The sequence below is a fragment of the Mustela nigripes genome, unplaced genomic scaffold (assembly GCF_022355385.1).
Source record: "Mustela nigripes isolate SB6536 unplaced genomic scaffold, MUSNIG.SB6536 HiC_scaffold_20, whole genome shotgun sequence".
NCBI classification, from domain to species: domain Eukaryota; kingdom Metazoa; phylum Chordata; class Mammalia; order Carnivora; family Mustelidae; genus Mustela; species Mustela nigripes.
The window spans coordinates 1,868,988-1,884,226 of NW_026739436.1; the positions used below are offsets into that span (position 1 = coordinate 1,868,988).

The 15,239-nt window shown below is 39.9% G+C and overlaps 1 protein-coding gene and 1 non-coding gene across 13 annotated transcripts in view; both read left to right on the top strand.

Moving 5' to 3' along the window:
* LOC132008020 (gamma-taxilin-like) overlaps positions 1-10,853 on the top strand; it is a 39,798-nt gene extending 28,945 nt beyond the window's left edge. For 11 of the 12 annotated variants that reach the window (XM_059386382.1, XM_059386383.1, XM_059386384.1 and 8 more), the window contains 5 exons: positions 824-943; positions 2,280-2,354; positions 5,141-5,233; positions 7,389-7,484; positions 8,440-10,853. In XM_059386382.1, coding sequence (XP_059242365.1) covers positions 824-943; positions 2,280-2,354; positions 5,141-5,233; positions 7,389-7,484; positions 8,440-8,742 — 687 coding nt within the window. In that variant the 3' untranslated portion in view covers positions 8,743-10,853. The remainder of the gene's footprint in view (positions 1-823; positions 944-2,279; positions 2,355-5,140; positions 5,234-7,388; positions 7,485-8,439) is intronic. The other variant, XM_059386392.1, reaches the window with a different exon arrangement.
* Positions 10,854-13,168: 2,315 nt separating this feature from the next.
* On the top strand, positions 13,169-13,275 carry LOC132008055 (U6 spliceosomal RNA). Its single transcript, XR_009401531.1, has one exon. It is a non-coding gene; the product is annotated as a U6 spliceosomal RNA (small nuclear RNA).
* Positions 13,276-15,239: the final 1,964 nt, after the last annotated feature.

The following is a 15,239-nucleotide window of genomic DNA, read 5'->3' on the forward strand; positions in this document are numbered from 1 at the left end:
TTAAAACTTAATTAGATGACTCATATTAACTAATATTTCTTCCTATCACATAGAATATTGAAACAAAAAGTTGTAATGTTTCTGCATCTGAAAAGGATGTTCTGATGACTTTATTATTTAGAAATACTTCTTCACAACCTAGCTTGGGTATAATGCTGACCTGTTCTCAGTTTACTAAGTGTTTTATGTGGTCAGGCACCAAGCACATTAAATACTGATTTTTATAGTAACTTTGGAAAGTACATGTATGGTTGCCTCTCAAAGATAAGGGAGCTGAGATTCATCAAGGAACAGGATTTGTCCAAGGCCATCCATTGAGCCAAGATTCAACTGCAGGCCATTCCTACCAATTATTATGGTATTATCTATACTAAGAAATTTGGGAAAATTTAATGCGAAAAGTATCCATGAATAATGTGTGTGATGAATGGCTTCAGTGGTTTGATTGTCTTAATCGACTGGGTTTTTTGGTTGTTGTTATTTTTTGGTGGTGGTTGTTTGGTTGTTTTAATAGCTGGAGCCTGATTTTCAGTGTTGAGCAGAAAACAGGAAATAACAAAGCCATTGATTGGGTGAGACCCCAACAACAAAGATGATCTCAGGTTGGTAGTCAGAGGAAGTCATTTCAGCAGTTGCAGAGTGGCTTGCAAGTTGGCAATAGTTGCTTCTGCAAATACAAGGGTAGAAAGACCCAGTGTTACTACTTACGGTAGTATGAGCAGGAAGAACCGGAAAGGGAATTATTGTTAACTTGTGTTGTATTCCGTCCCCAATGTATACCATTTTTTATTGAGTGATGGAAGAAATTCTTTATTCTCTGTAGCATATTGATAAAGTGTTCAAACATAAGGACCTGCAGCAACAGCTTGTGGATGCCAGGCTTCAGCAAACAACACAGCTCATAGAGGAAGCTGATGAGAAACACCAAAGGGAGAAAGAATTTGTAAGTACTGTTTCCTAGCAACATTACCAATCGTAAACAATCATTTAAAATACATAACTTCAATCAGTATTTTATATAGACCTGGGATGCAATTCGATTTTTTGACTGTAAAGATTGAGATATGTTGGAATACATTCCGCTTTTTATTTCTGATAAAATTTTCTTACAAAAATAGACTTGGAACTATTAGACCATTTAGTGGAAATACCTGTAGATGGTGACTTTGTTCATGTGTAGAAAGTTATCTTGGTTTTTAATCATGCGGCATTTTCCCCTTAATAATAATAATATTATTTTGTGTGTCAGTAATTGTGAACATAGTGAAATCTCATGTTTAACATAAACAAATCAAACTATATATGTTTAATTTAGTTTAAATAAATTGTAGACTATTTGATCTAGCATTTGACATTTCATTCAAGTAATCTAGATGCCGAAGTAATTATAAGATGAAATGCTCAGTTCCTGAGTCTTCTCAGGATGTGGACAACCCCCTAGTAAATCTGAGTTTAGAGAGATGGATTTTTCAAAGCATGGACACCTTTAATACAATGCAGCAGTGATACAGCAGTGTACAACTGAAGTATCTGTTACCATTTCCAACCTGGATATAAAGAGAGTGTGTGTGTGTATACCTATATACTTATGTATCTAAGTATCCATACATTACATGTATACTTTCTGGTTGGATTACAAACCTTTAAGGCTTATTTGTAGTATATGTGACATTTTACTTCAGAAATTCAAAGACTGAATTTCACAACTGTCTACCATACAACTTTACTATATAATTTTCATAAAAACCCAGGTACAAAATTAGACCCTACTCTTTCTGGCTTTTAAAAAATATAACCAGAAACCTGATGTCTGTTTGAACTATTTTGCTCTGTGTACCTTTCTGCCTGCCTCATCTTGCCTGTCTCATGGAGTAGATAGAAGGGTTTCTAAACCACCTAGAGAACATCAAGATTTTGTGTTTGGTGCTTTGCTTTACATAAGATTTTGTGTTTTGTGCAGCACTGTTTTAGGCTTCTAAGTGTAAATGGCTGATTTTGTTCACCTAAGCATGATTATTTAACTCAGTTTTATAAACCTTATTGTGCTTCCAAGGTACTTTTTCTCCTTAGGTGGTTTAAAGATATTTCCCACATTTCACAGTATTAGCAAGTGGTGCAGATCAAAGAAATACATGGAAATTGCTATAATAGGATTCTTGACCTATGATTCTTGCTAAAATAATGAGAGGGAACAGGAAATCCAAGTATCCGGTCATTTGACATTTTAGCCACATGTATAATTACTGTTACTATTTTGCCAGAATGTTTCTGTTTTCTAGTTATTAAAAGAAGCAACAGAATCGAGGCACAAATATGAAGAAATGAAACAGCAAGAAGTACAATTAAAACAGCAGGTAACTTGACAACAGAGGATAGTAGAATTTGTGAGTCTTGTTGTTCCCAGCCAATGCCAGCTAGAACTGAAAAATAGACCTCTTGGAATGTTCTTCTTCATTTACGGTAACTAAGTCATCGTAAGTTGACTAGAGTTTTTCTCAGATTAGCACTGTGAGTCCTGGGTCTCAAAGAATCCCTTATTCCCAAACCAATCTGAATAGCTGGTGAACATATTTTCAGTGTCCTTTTTCTACTGTCCTAGATTATTTTCTCCAGGGTCTTTTGAATTTTATTCTAGGAGGAAAATAAAACAGGCAGAAAATACATACCTTGTTGTATGTAGTTTTAAAAACCTGCATATGCTCACCAAATTCACTTGCAGGTTAGTGTGTGTATGTGTGTGTACATTTCTAAGCAGGAATTGAGATTCTTTGTTTACAGTTCAACTTTCTTAAGTGTTGCTTAGTGTGCGATAAAGAAAGCAGATGTGGCATCCTCGCTTTAGGAAAAGATCCAGGAAAGATCATGCTTCCATCTCTAAAAGTTTACTGTTATCTACCTAGTGTTTATAGACAGTAACAATTAGGTATTTACCCATATAATTTATTCTTTTAGTTAAACAAATTATGTTTTGTTGAAAAATTATCACATATTTTAAAACTTTATTAAATGGTGTTTAACATAAGGACTCTCTTAATTCTAAAATATACTCCTGTATTAAGAATGACACAGATGTTGATCAGCAGCCCTTTTGTGAATACTCTTTATCACTTTGGGAACAGTTTTCAATGTGATATTAGTGATGAAACTAGTAGCCTCACTTAGTGTGAAAATTGAAGAGGAAACAGATAGGAGAAGTCTTTTGTTGTTACGAAGCATAAGTTATGGCTCTGCTTAGCATGTTTCTAGAAACTTTAAATCTTTGCTTATTAGCCCTGCACACTCAGAAGTCCATATAAAAGGGAAAGAGGATTGATGTGGAGAAGGTATACATGTGTATACAGCTTTGGAAAATGTTCTTTAAAGTGGTACTGTTGACAGTTTCTTCAGTATCAGTCAGCAAAGGGCCTTTGACCAAGCTCCCAGGCAACTCTGATTCCATTGGGCTGTTTCATTACAACTTCTATTGTCTGTACTTGTGTGTCACCATGGGTCAACATGTTACCTGGTCATTATTTTGTATCCTTTGCTGTCACCTCCTTGTGTCCTAGTCCCTAAATATGGCTGTTTTTTCCAAGTCTCAGTCTCACAAGTCAGTTTCCAGCATTTGTTGAGAGTAGAGTCATAATGGTGTGTCTTGACCGTAAGGCAGGCATGTAAGTCCAGGTGTGATGGGAGTTGCCACTTCTAACTACCCAGTGTGGCCCAGCATTGAGCTCTTGGATGGGACAGTCTATCTGGGTGTTCCATTTTCAGTACATGCAGACCATGCCCAGACTGTCATAACTTCTAATCTCCTTCAAGTATCCAACTGCTCCCTTTTCTTCCCTGAGCAGCACCAATGCTCCGACTGCAGGCCAGCACCCTTGGAAACCCTGTCACTGTGTGTCCCTCTACAGAGTGCTTATAAGGCCTCCTCAGTATTTTCCACTTTGTTCCTGTTTCTGTGCAACCTGGTCTTCCTTATCTTTCTCTTTCTATGAGAGTGATTTGGTTATCTTATAGTTATCTTGTCTACCTGTTACTGGTAACCCTTCCTTTCAGTCTGTTTTTCCTTCCCATGTGTGGCAGAACTTGCTTTAAAATGCTGTTTCCCAGATGACCCATTCCATGTAATATCTGGGTAGACTGGTTCCATCATATCACATCCTGTCCTTCCCCATCATGTTGATTTGGTTTTGTATATTAGTTCTCATTAAGCACTGAAGAAAATGAAAAGATACCACTTATTATTGTAAGTGGTATTATTATTATTATTATTTCCAGGCCTCTGATTGTGTTTTATTCTTTTCTAAACTTTTCTTTCCTCATCCTGAACATAATATAATCATATATTATAGTTACGTATAATATGTAACATGTAACAAATAATAATTACTTAATATTTACATAAAATTAATTATGTTCATATATGGAGATAGTCTCCAAAGGGTTTCCCCTGGTCTACATAAAACAATTCAGCCCATCCTGAGGCCTAGCTCAACACTCCGATCTGTAAGCTTTATGTTCTGGCCACTATAATGCATGTTCCTCCCCTTTGCTGCAACCCCTTTTCTAAGGGGAAGAAAAAAGTGACTGAGCATGCTGTGTTCTTTTTGGGTTGCTCAGTTAGCATTATCTTCCCAGCTATAATTTAAAAATTTCTTGAGGGTGGGCATTAAAGAAAAATGAGCATCTCTACCTTAATTTAACTTTTCTTTTTCTCTTCTCTCACTAAATTCTTTGTCCTCCAACCAGACTATTCAGCTTGTTTTGTTTTCCTGCCTATATTAAGGAAAAATTTAACCTTGGTATCAAGGGAATAAATATGCAGGCTACTAATATAAAAGAAGGATTTCTTTTCCAACAAGTTTTTCAGGTTTGTGTACAGTGGGTTGTGCATAAAGCATTGTAGTTATAGGGAATTTATAGTTACAGGAAATTTTTAGTTTTCATTATAATTGACATACTACAGCTACTAAAGGGTTGAACCTTTCAAACATTATAATTAGGTTCAGTCAACAACATTTCGAAAGTTTAAGAGGATTTCTTCTACGTAGCACTTACAAGTAACTAATGTTTACCATATTATGTCTTTTGCAAGTCTTCCGGATTCTGAATTGCTTATCTGGAACTCAGAATATTTGCTACTTTTTTTCTGTAGCTTTCTCTTTATATGGATAAGTTTGAAGAATTCCAGACTACCATGGCAAAAAGCAATGAACTCTTTACAACCTTCAGGCAGGAAATGGAAAAGGTATTTACATGATTTTGTAGAATATTAGCACTAAATTTATATGAGGTCATTTAAAACGTAATTAGTACTTGGATGAGTATATATTGAACTGATATGATCTTAATGTGATCTTTTCTGATCTTCAACTGGCATTTTGTCCTGAAATTACCCCAAGTTGCTCATGATCTTGATTCTCTCATAATTCTATCATCACCAATAATAATTCTTTTTTAAAAAAAACTTATCATTAGAAGTAGATTTTGTTTTTAAAAGAACACTTCAGATGTTCTCCACCTGGTTTTCAATAAAGCTTTAAGTAAATAAAAATCTAGCTCAGGGAAGTTATGGTAACTTATGGAAGTTATGGTTAAAATAGATTATACCTGAGAATCTAGGTAAGCTGAGTGTATTTTTAAGTCTTAAATGTGATCTTTATTTCATAAATATATGGGGACAGATGTCCTTATGAAGCTTACAAATGCTGTTAAAATTCAGTGTAGAAAATTGGTTGTGGTCACTCCAGTTCAGAAAGGGGTCTAAGTGGCAATTTTAGGGTACAGTTACCTACCTCTTCCTCCCCCAAAATAAATTAACAACCACCTTGGTTTGGAGTGTGGACTTTGGAACTGAGTTTTGTTATTTGCATTGTGGAACTTTTGTAGGGGCAAATGATTTAACTTGGCATTTCCCCCGTTCAAACTGGGATTTAAAAAGAAATGGTGGTCAAGAGAGGATAAGTAACAGTAAGGCTGGCATTTTGTAGCCATCCACTACATATCAGGCATGACTGTTACTAGGTCTTACAAGGTGGTGGGGAACACATGCTCATTGGTCAGATTTCTTGGATTAATAATTTTGGTCGTCACTTACGTAGACTTTGGACAAGTTGTTTTAACTTCTCTGTTCCTTCATCGTTAAGAATGGGAATTACAGAAGTATCTACTATATTTCAATCACTGCTTAGCCATGTTAAGTAGAGTATTTTAGATATTTTAACACCCAGTAGTGTGTTGAATTCAGCAAGCAGGAGATTCGTTATACCGTCAGTCCTTTCAGGGAAGTGTTCCAGTGGCAGGGAAACTCTGCCGGAAGTGTTAGCTGGACTCTAGCCATGAGTGTCACTGATGCAGAGCAGCTCAGGCCAGGGACTCCTTAGTTTGCTGCCATTCTGGCAAACTTGCTGGATTGGAACACATTGCGTTCCTCTGTGCTAGTTGCTAGTGCCTGTAAAGATCCCAGTTGGCAGCACTGAACTGAGATTTTAGAGGAGCTCCTGCCACAGCCCTTGTCCTACTCTGCCTCGTGGGACTTTTCTGTGTAATTTCCTATGGCCCAGGGCATTGGCTCTGCCTTATCCTAGTTTCCCTTAACAGTGCTTGATACAGTATCTTTACAGGAACAGAGCTAATGTGCAGACCAATAATAAAGGAATGTTGGAAAGATGGGTAATTGACGGGCAAAGTTGAATCTAATTTTGAATTTTGGAGAATTCAGGTCCTGTAACATTAATTTGAGAAACTCTCTTACTTTACCTCCATTTTATCTTTAATACAATCTTGAAATAGAATAATCTTGTGAATTGTGAAGATGGTTAAAGCTAAGGATATAATAATTTCAGTATCATTTTCCTTATCGCTTGCCTGAATTATCTGGCTTTTACTTCTGATACTTGATAGGGTTTTAGATTCTTAAACTCTTTGTGGACTCAGAATGTCTGTCTTTCCAAGAATCTGATGAATTAGCTTAGTGTAATATCTCTACACAAAACTTGAGATCCAGGACACTCTTTGATACAGTTTAGGGGAGAAGCTGGTCCCATCCTTCCTTTGCTCCCTCTAGCTGGAATAAATGGCACTGCAGAATTTGAAAGAGTTCAGAGTGTGGTGGCATCTGAAGTTCCCATGTGCTGCTTCCTCTGAAATTGAGATCAAGTTTGTTGTTATTCTGGTAATATGAAACTCCTCCTGGCTTGGTTCCTGCTGCTGCCACTGTAAGGGCTTCTGCTATATCAGTTCTGCTATAATCAAGCATTGCTGCTGTCAGCAAGACATGCACAGCTATCGGCTGGATGAAGCAAGTGCGTTGATGAGGGAGGGGGAAGAACAATATAAAATACTTTAGTGGTGGTTCTAGGAATGCACATAGAATTTAAATTTGCAATTGTATTGATTCACAGATGACAAAGAAAATTAAAAAACTGGAAAAAGAAATGATAATATGGCGTACCAAATGGGAAAATAATAATAAAGTACTTCTGCAAATGGCTGAAGAGGTGAGAAGTCTTTGCCTGAATGAACAGTGAACATTCATTTATTTCAGTAGTCAGGCAGGCTGGAACTTCTAGAGGTTTCCTTATATGATCTCTTGCCTGCAGTAAGTTAGGTTGTCTTAGGTGAAAGTTCAAAATTCTTTCCCTAACCTCTTAGCTCAGGGTTGTGTTATAGATACCTATAAAGTAACTAGATTTTGCTTTCCTCTACAGCAAACCTAGCTTACACAGACTTAACACTTGTTAAACTGGATGCACCCCACCCCACCCCCACCAATAGCTTATGATTCATTAGATCGGACGTGTGTCCTCAAATTTTGTATTTCTAACAAGTGTCCAGCCTATGTTCCTATTACTGGTTCAGAAGTCCACAACTTGAGAATCCCAACTTTTCCAGGAAGATCACCTTATTCAGATTTCCTATGGACAAAGCACAATCTTTTAACCCAGTTGATTTTCCATCTTGACTTACTCATTTCCAAAGGCAGCAAAGTTCTTTTTGTAAGGTTTGCTGTGAAGGAAGCTGAAGTATATTCCACTTATAATAAGTAAATTTCTCACGGTCATAAACTGGATAGGAGTAGTTATAACGTCTCATGAGAGAAAATACTAGCGTTAAAAAATGGTGGAAAGGAAGAAAAATTGAAGAAATGAGCATTATAAATTAAAGTCCTGACTGTTGTTAATACTTAAGTTGATATAGATACTTGAAATCAAGAAGTGGAGTTTGAGTACTTCAAAGAAGAATGAAAAAAGTGTACTTACCCTTTTGCATTGCTACAGAATAATTTTAAGTATTTTAAATATCAAAACAGAGGGAGGTTCAACAGATGACCAAAGTTAGTTTATAGTATAAGCACAGATTTCTTAATTTAGTTTTCTTTTGTATGCAATAATAAAATTTCTATTTACATGCAGAATGGTTGCATGAATTCTTTTTTTCTTTTCCCCATCTCAGAAAGCTGTCCGTGATAAAGAGTACAAGGCCTTTCAGATAAAACTGGAACGGTTGGAGAAGCTGTGTAGAGCTCTCCAAATGGAAAGAAATGAGCTCAGTGAGCAGGTGGAAGTCCTGAAAGAGCAGGTCAATGTAAATGCAGTGAATGTAGATTTAGTTGCACCTCTGATACGGCCCTGCACTGCTCTTGCTTCTCAGGATGAGTTGAAGAGTTCCTCTAGTAAAGCTCCAGGAGTATACCTGGATGCTGAGCTCGAGGGAGTAAATGAAACAAAACACAGCTCCAAAACCCTCTCTACATGATCTCTTCTAGACACTGATTCAGTTCACTAACATGAAGTGTGATCACTGTATTGAGTGGTATTTTGTGTATAACTTTTCAGTGTTAGTTACTGTTGGTTTTGTAGTGAACGCTCTTAACTTTTTCTATTATATCTGTATGTTTCAAGAATTATTGGACTGTGTGATACAGGAGGCTGCTAAGCAGTTTTGCATTGTTTTAATGGATACACTTCCACAGCTGTATTGCACACCTGCCTTACCTTCCCCTTCCCTGGAATACATGTGTTCATTGCTAATACTTTCACTTTGTGTATTCATTTGCCTTAATCCTGCCCCTGTGTGAGTATCACAATTGGAAGTTGTTCCAAGAATGGTTTCCCAATGTGAAAACTAATACTGATTTCAACTCTGTAGCCCACTGATTCAAGAAGGAAGGAAGGGAGGGAGGAACAAAGGAAGAAAGGAAAAAAGAAAGATGAGTTTTGTCTAGTAGCTCATTTAAATGCCATCTGAAAATAAAGCTCAAGTGTGGGATAAGACCTAAGCAAAGCAAATTTGATATAGATTCGGTTATTTAATAATATTTTGGTCACTTGCAAATTGAGATGAATGCAAGATTGTGGTACAATATGTATATGAAGATGTCATTTGTAAAGAAAATAGCATAAGCAAGGGATTGGACAAACAGGTTTCATGCTTGAGTCACTAAAGACAGTTCTACTGCTTCGGTTTCAGCTTAGAACACATGTTGAAAGGGGGGGAAAAAAGTATCTAGTTCCCTGCCTTTACCATGGCAAAATTTCTGAATTTTGTAATTTTTCTCCTTACTTTTTTATTTCAGTGTTCAACAGCTAGTCTTATGTATGTGTTCCTGTCATATTTATGACCTCAAATGGGTTGAAAAATGAAAATTACCTAATGGGTAAAAGAGGCTGGAATGTGAGGTACTTGTAAATGTTCACCACTGACCATGATCGTTAAGGAATAGACAGTGAGAGAAAAGAAATTTACATGACATTTGACACTGCTAGTCTGCCAGGATGAGGCAAAACCAAACACCACCCTCCCGCAACTTTTCAAAAGTCCCTCCATCAGGCTCCAAAACCCACTACTTTGAGGGGAAATGAAGGTTATGTGTCACAAATATAATTTACCTTAAAAATAATACTAATGATCATATCACACCAGAACCCTGATGCATGTAAGGTCTTACCATTTTACTATGGTAGGTAAGTGCCTCCTGCACTTCTTGGTGGTACTTGTTTTGTGTGGAGGTTAAATCTTGGGCCAAAAGCAGTGTGGATCAGAGCATGTGCTCTACCATTTTGTGTTTAGTAGGTTTATGTTAGATATTGTGTAAAATAATATAAGACATTGACAAGATCTGGATTTTGTTTGGGAAGCATTTGGTTTCCTCTCAGAATTTTTTTCTCTGGTTAGCAGGAAAAAAGGTAGTTTACGACAAGGATTCCCTTCCAAGTAGCTTTGTAGTATGGGCGGTATGTACTATATTCTGGAACAGGAGTTGTCAAACCATTTCTGTATTGGCTAGAGCTGCTTTCATACTACAACGCTTGAGTCGAGAAAGTCTTAAAATATTCACTAACTGGCCTTTGTTTGTCAGCCTGTTTAAAAAACCTTGTAGCTGGCCCAGGAAAAGTTTAAATGTTGCAATCAGTTAAATTATGTTTGTTGTACTATTTTGTGGAATCCTCTGGAGTTGCAAAATCAATAGTGTCAGTGGACTCCAAGGTGTAGAAAAAAAACATGGCTGTACAAAAATAGGCCATTTCGCTTTCATGTGTATAGAAAATACATTTTGTGGTCGTGAGACCAGTATTTTTAAAATTATATATTAACTGTCTTTTCCACACCTGGTTATCACAGTTCATCTCTCAGGTGTTAACAGAAACATCTACCTCTTTCAAACTGTAACTGAAAATACCCCCCAAAAAGGATGCAGTACTGAATAAACTGCTCTATTTTTTCGCTAATATCTTTCATGAAGATAGAGAATTGATGAAACAGCCATATTTTGCTTTTCAAAAACATTTTGTAGAGATTTTTTGCTAATGTGAATCTTATTTTATCTACTCTGTTATGGTTGAATAAATATGTGATGGCTAATTTAACAGTGTCTGTGTATTCTTTATACTGCTTGTAACTTCACTTGTGACATTCAAGCTCAAAGATAATTGCTCTAAATACGTGGTTTCTCAGGTCTTAAAACACAGTTAATTAATTATTACAGAGGAGATTACCTTCTGATGTTGGTTAAAACAATTTTATTCCATCAGAGCACTGTAAGGACTCCCCCTCACCCACATAAAGTAGGGGATGGTAAATAATGTCTGTGGTGTACCCATGAATTTCTCTGGTCCTAGCAAGCCTTACCAAGGGACAGTTGCATATAGAATGTTTTTTGTCTTTTTGTTTAACCAACTGTTGACAATATGTGGTGCAGTTGATCTAATCCTGTACAAGCAAGTGAGGGAGTATTTTTTAGTGGAATAACCTGGGAGAAAACTAATATTTGAGTACCATGCTAAGGTACAAGTTAAAAAATAAAGTCGAGAGTAACATCATGCCAAATGCCAGGAGTCTGGCCCTACACTGTGAAACAACCAGATTTTAAAACTTTATGTCAAAGAAGGGTTATCTAATGAGTGCAAAGATAACATATAAAATAGATCATATATCTGATTAGGTATACTGTTGCAAGAACAGCAACAACAGAAAAGACCATTAAAAACTAGGTAGAAGGACTTGGATAGATATTCCCCTTTTTAAGACCCTGGTAATCATTAGTTACCCATATGAAATGAAGCTCCACATTTAGTGACGTGTGAACCAGTATCATGAGACACCACTTCATATTCAGTAGACCAAATAATACTAGTAAACACTAGGAAAAATAAGGAGAGAATATGGAGAAATTGGAGCTCTTGTACGTAGCTTAGGGGAATGTAAAGTAGTGCACATGCTGTGCGAAAGAGTTTGGCTGCTCCTCAAACGGGGAGTGAGTGACATGCCAGGATGGCAACATAGGTATTCTCAGTTTCAAACCCCCTCCCCCACCCCAAGAACCACCAATAGCTGTCCATGGACAAGATGCTACTGACAGAATTGCTAGAATATGCAGGTGAGGCTGGGAGCCTCCCTGCACCTCAGGGATTGTGACAGACTGCTTGAGAAGAGCCAGAGGAAAGGCTACATGCTGATCTCATTGTCCCTCCCCCAGGCCAGTGCAGCACCTTGAGGAGAGGTCTCCCTGAACCTACATTTCCTCCAGTGGGAAGAGAGGATGCAGGGTGGACAACCAGCCCCTTCTCTCTCCCTGCTGCCCACATTGTGGATCACTTTGTCGTAGCCACTACTTTGATCTCACACACAAGGGAGTCTGCAGGGCCCGGCCACTGGGAATCTTGAGGTGATAGAGAAGGGGTAGGGATTCACAGGGATCTTGGCAGACTGAATGCATACCTTCAGTGCCCAAGTTATATTCCCAACTGGTGGCTTTGCTCATCCGCAGAGCCAAAGTGGGAGTGTACTCTGATCAGGGAACTCGGCAGGGGCAGGTCTGTGTGACATGGGTCCTCAAATGAGTTTTGCCAGCCATAAAGCCTGGTTGACCCTGTGCAGTAAGGTTGATGAATCCCCACCCCACCCACGGTGGAGACTGCCTTCCAGCACCATCTGAGCTGCAGGGCTGCTGACTCTTCCTGGGAGCTGTGTGGCCTAGTGGCACTTGAACTTAAAGCTGACAGAACCAATAATTTGCAGAACAAAGTCAGTGGCCCATATCAGCCAGGGAAATTGGGATGCCAGTTGGCTTGAGTTAGGATGGTAAATGAAGAGATCTATTGGCTTTAGAACTGCTTTCCCCACTGTGCCTGGGGAGGGAAGCTAATTGGTAGTGTCACTCATCAGTGAATACAGACTTCATTCAGTCTGTCCTACGAGGAAACCTAATGACAGTGCATGCGAAGCTATGTGGCCCACTCAACGGGCATCTGCCCAGTAGCACTTGTGGACTCCCCCAAATACAGAGCAAACCTGGTGGCCTCTCCTTCCCAGGAAATTTAGGGCATTCTTGGGCCTCATTTGGACTCCTGACAATGAGCTGTACAGGACATGGGTCTCCCTCCTGCTGCCCTGCCATGTCAGGGCAACTAATGCATCAGCCCACTGGGTATGGTGTCCAGTCCTGGCCATAGAAGCTTCGCCACAGAATCCAGGCAATGCAGAGCCAGTCCTACAGCCTCACTTGTCTATGGAACAAAGCCACTAGTCCTACCCAACGGTTAGGGTTGGGTCCCCAAGCCCATCCCAAAAATACGCTCTGAGAGTTGGGCCCACCTGCCCAAGACTTCACCCACCAGCAGACGGAGCCAGAAACCCAAACTGAGCTGATGTGACTAACCATATCTGCCAAAACAAACCTGTAGTGCTCGCTTTGGCAGCACATATACTAAAATTAGAATGATGCAGAGAAGATTAGCATGGCTCCTGCGCAAGGATGACATGCAAATTCATGAAGCGTTCCATATTTTTAGGTGATGCTTGGATATGCCTAAACACTTCCACAGCCTCCCTTTCTCATCTCTGCAGTGAACAGAATCATCCAGATCATCAACAGCTGAAGAATGAACAAGAAGAAATGATCAAAGAAAGACTTGCTAAAAATAAATTGGTTAAAGAAATGCTGAAAATGAAAGCAGACCTAGAAGTCCAGAGTGCTCTCCTGAACAGAGAGAGGGACTGCCTTAGAATGGCTGAGGAAGTCGAGCGAACCCGGACTTTGGAATCTAAAGCGATCCAAGAGAAGGAACAACTGAGGTCAAAGCTGGAAGAGCTGTATGAGGAAAAGGAGAGAATATTCCAGGAGATGGAAATGTTAAGGAAGCAGGTGGAGTGTCTTGCTGAGGAAAACGGGAAGTTGGTCGGTCACCAAAACCTGCATGAGAAGATTCAGTTAGTGGTGCGGCTGAAGAAGGAGAATGTCAGGCTTGCAGAGGAGACAGAAGAGTTGTGTGCTGAAAGCGTGTTTTTATAAATAAATTATTTTAAAAAAAGGAAAAGAAAAGAAAAGGAATGAGTCTTAAGGATCTTGGGCAACTACCTACCTAGGCATCAGCTTTCTGGAGACTCCTCTTGCAAAAGCAAGCCCTACCCCAGCACATTTAACAGCTGAACCAAGGAGTGTAATTACTAACTGTGTATGTGGCATTGGGGGCTGACCTTCAAGTTTCCGATGCATGTTCTGCATCCGTCCTCACCGTGTGGCAGTCGGCAGTATGCTGTTTCAAAGTTACCATCCCATTTCAAAGCTTTGAATCAACTGTAAATACTGGGGAAACCTTTTGCCATTTTAAAATAAAAAGCCCTAGTTAAGATTTACAGTGGTTGATAGTGTCGACAAGATGGCAGGGAAGTAGGAGGAGGCGCCTTTCAACCTGTACCCTAAAGTGAGCTGATTACCTACCAAAGAACTCCGATCACCCATGAAATCAGCCTGAGATCAGAATTATACACGTCTGGATCTCTACAGGGGCAGAAGACGCCAGTGGGCAGGTAAAGCGGAATGGGATCAGAGGACTGCTATCAGAAGATAAACAAAAGGGGGAGGAAGCCACCACAGGTGACTGGTTGGAAAGTAATACCTCTTACACCAATGAGAGTGCCCTGCATCTGGGAACCAGCATTTAACTTGAAGACTGGTTTGGTTGAAAGCACTAAATAAGAGCAAAGGATCGCGGAGGGTGGGGAGATTGTGGGAATCGGGGTGGCTAGGGACAGGGGCTTAAGTCCCAGGTCCCAGGACAGCCTCCCCTGGTGCTGAGCCCAAGAGAGTGCAGCTGAGAAACCAGGTCTTGGTCCCTAAGACGCCAGCGCGCCTGAGAATGCATGGGTTCTGGCTCCTGTGAGGGGATGGGAGCCATGCCTGAGGGCAGAACACGTGAGCCCTGCTACAAAGCCTGAGATATGCACGTCCCTCATCCTTCCCTGAGAGAGTTACAAAGGCCCAGCCAGCGTTCTTTGACCCGCGCCATTGTTTCAGAGCCAAGGACGCACGCCCCCAATCTCTCCCCTGACAGAGGTGCGCAAAAGCCCAGCCTGGTGCTTTCAGACCTGCGCCCTGTTCTCAGAGCCTGAGACCGCAACCCACAGCCACCCCTGAAAGAGGTGCGCGCAAGCGGGGCACTCTTAGATCCAGAAAGACCAGGCATTCCCAGCCCAGGCCGCAGGAAAAGCCCAGTGTGCAATTGCTGCTTGGAACCTCCTTGGCGGCCTGGAGCTCCCAGGCTGCCACCGCTGCCATGATTTGGGGTACAAGCAAAAGATCCTGCATCTCCAGGGACCACGACTCTGAACCTGCTCTGCCAGCAGCCAAGGGGGAACTCATTTGAGCTCCGCAGCCAGACTGAGGCTTCTCTCTGAGAGGGAGGTCAGGGTGCAGTTTGTTTTCCTCTAAAACAACACAAACCATCAAAAGCAGTCAAGGTGAGAGGGAAAAA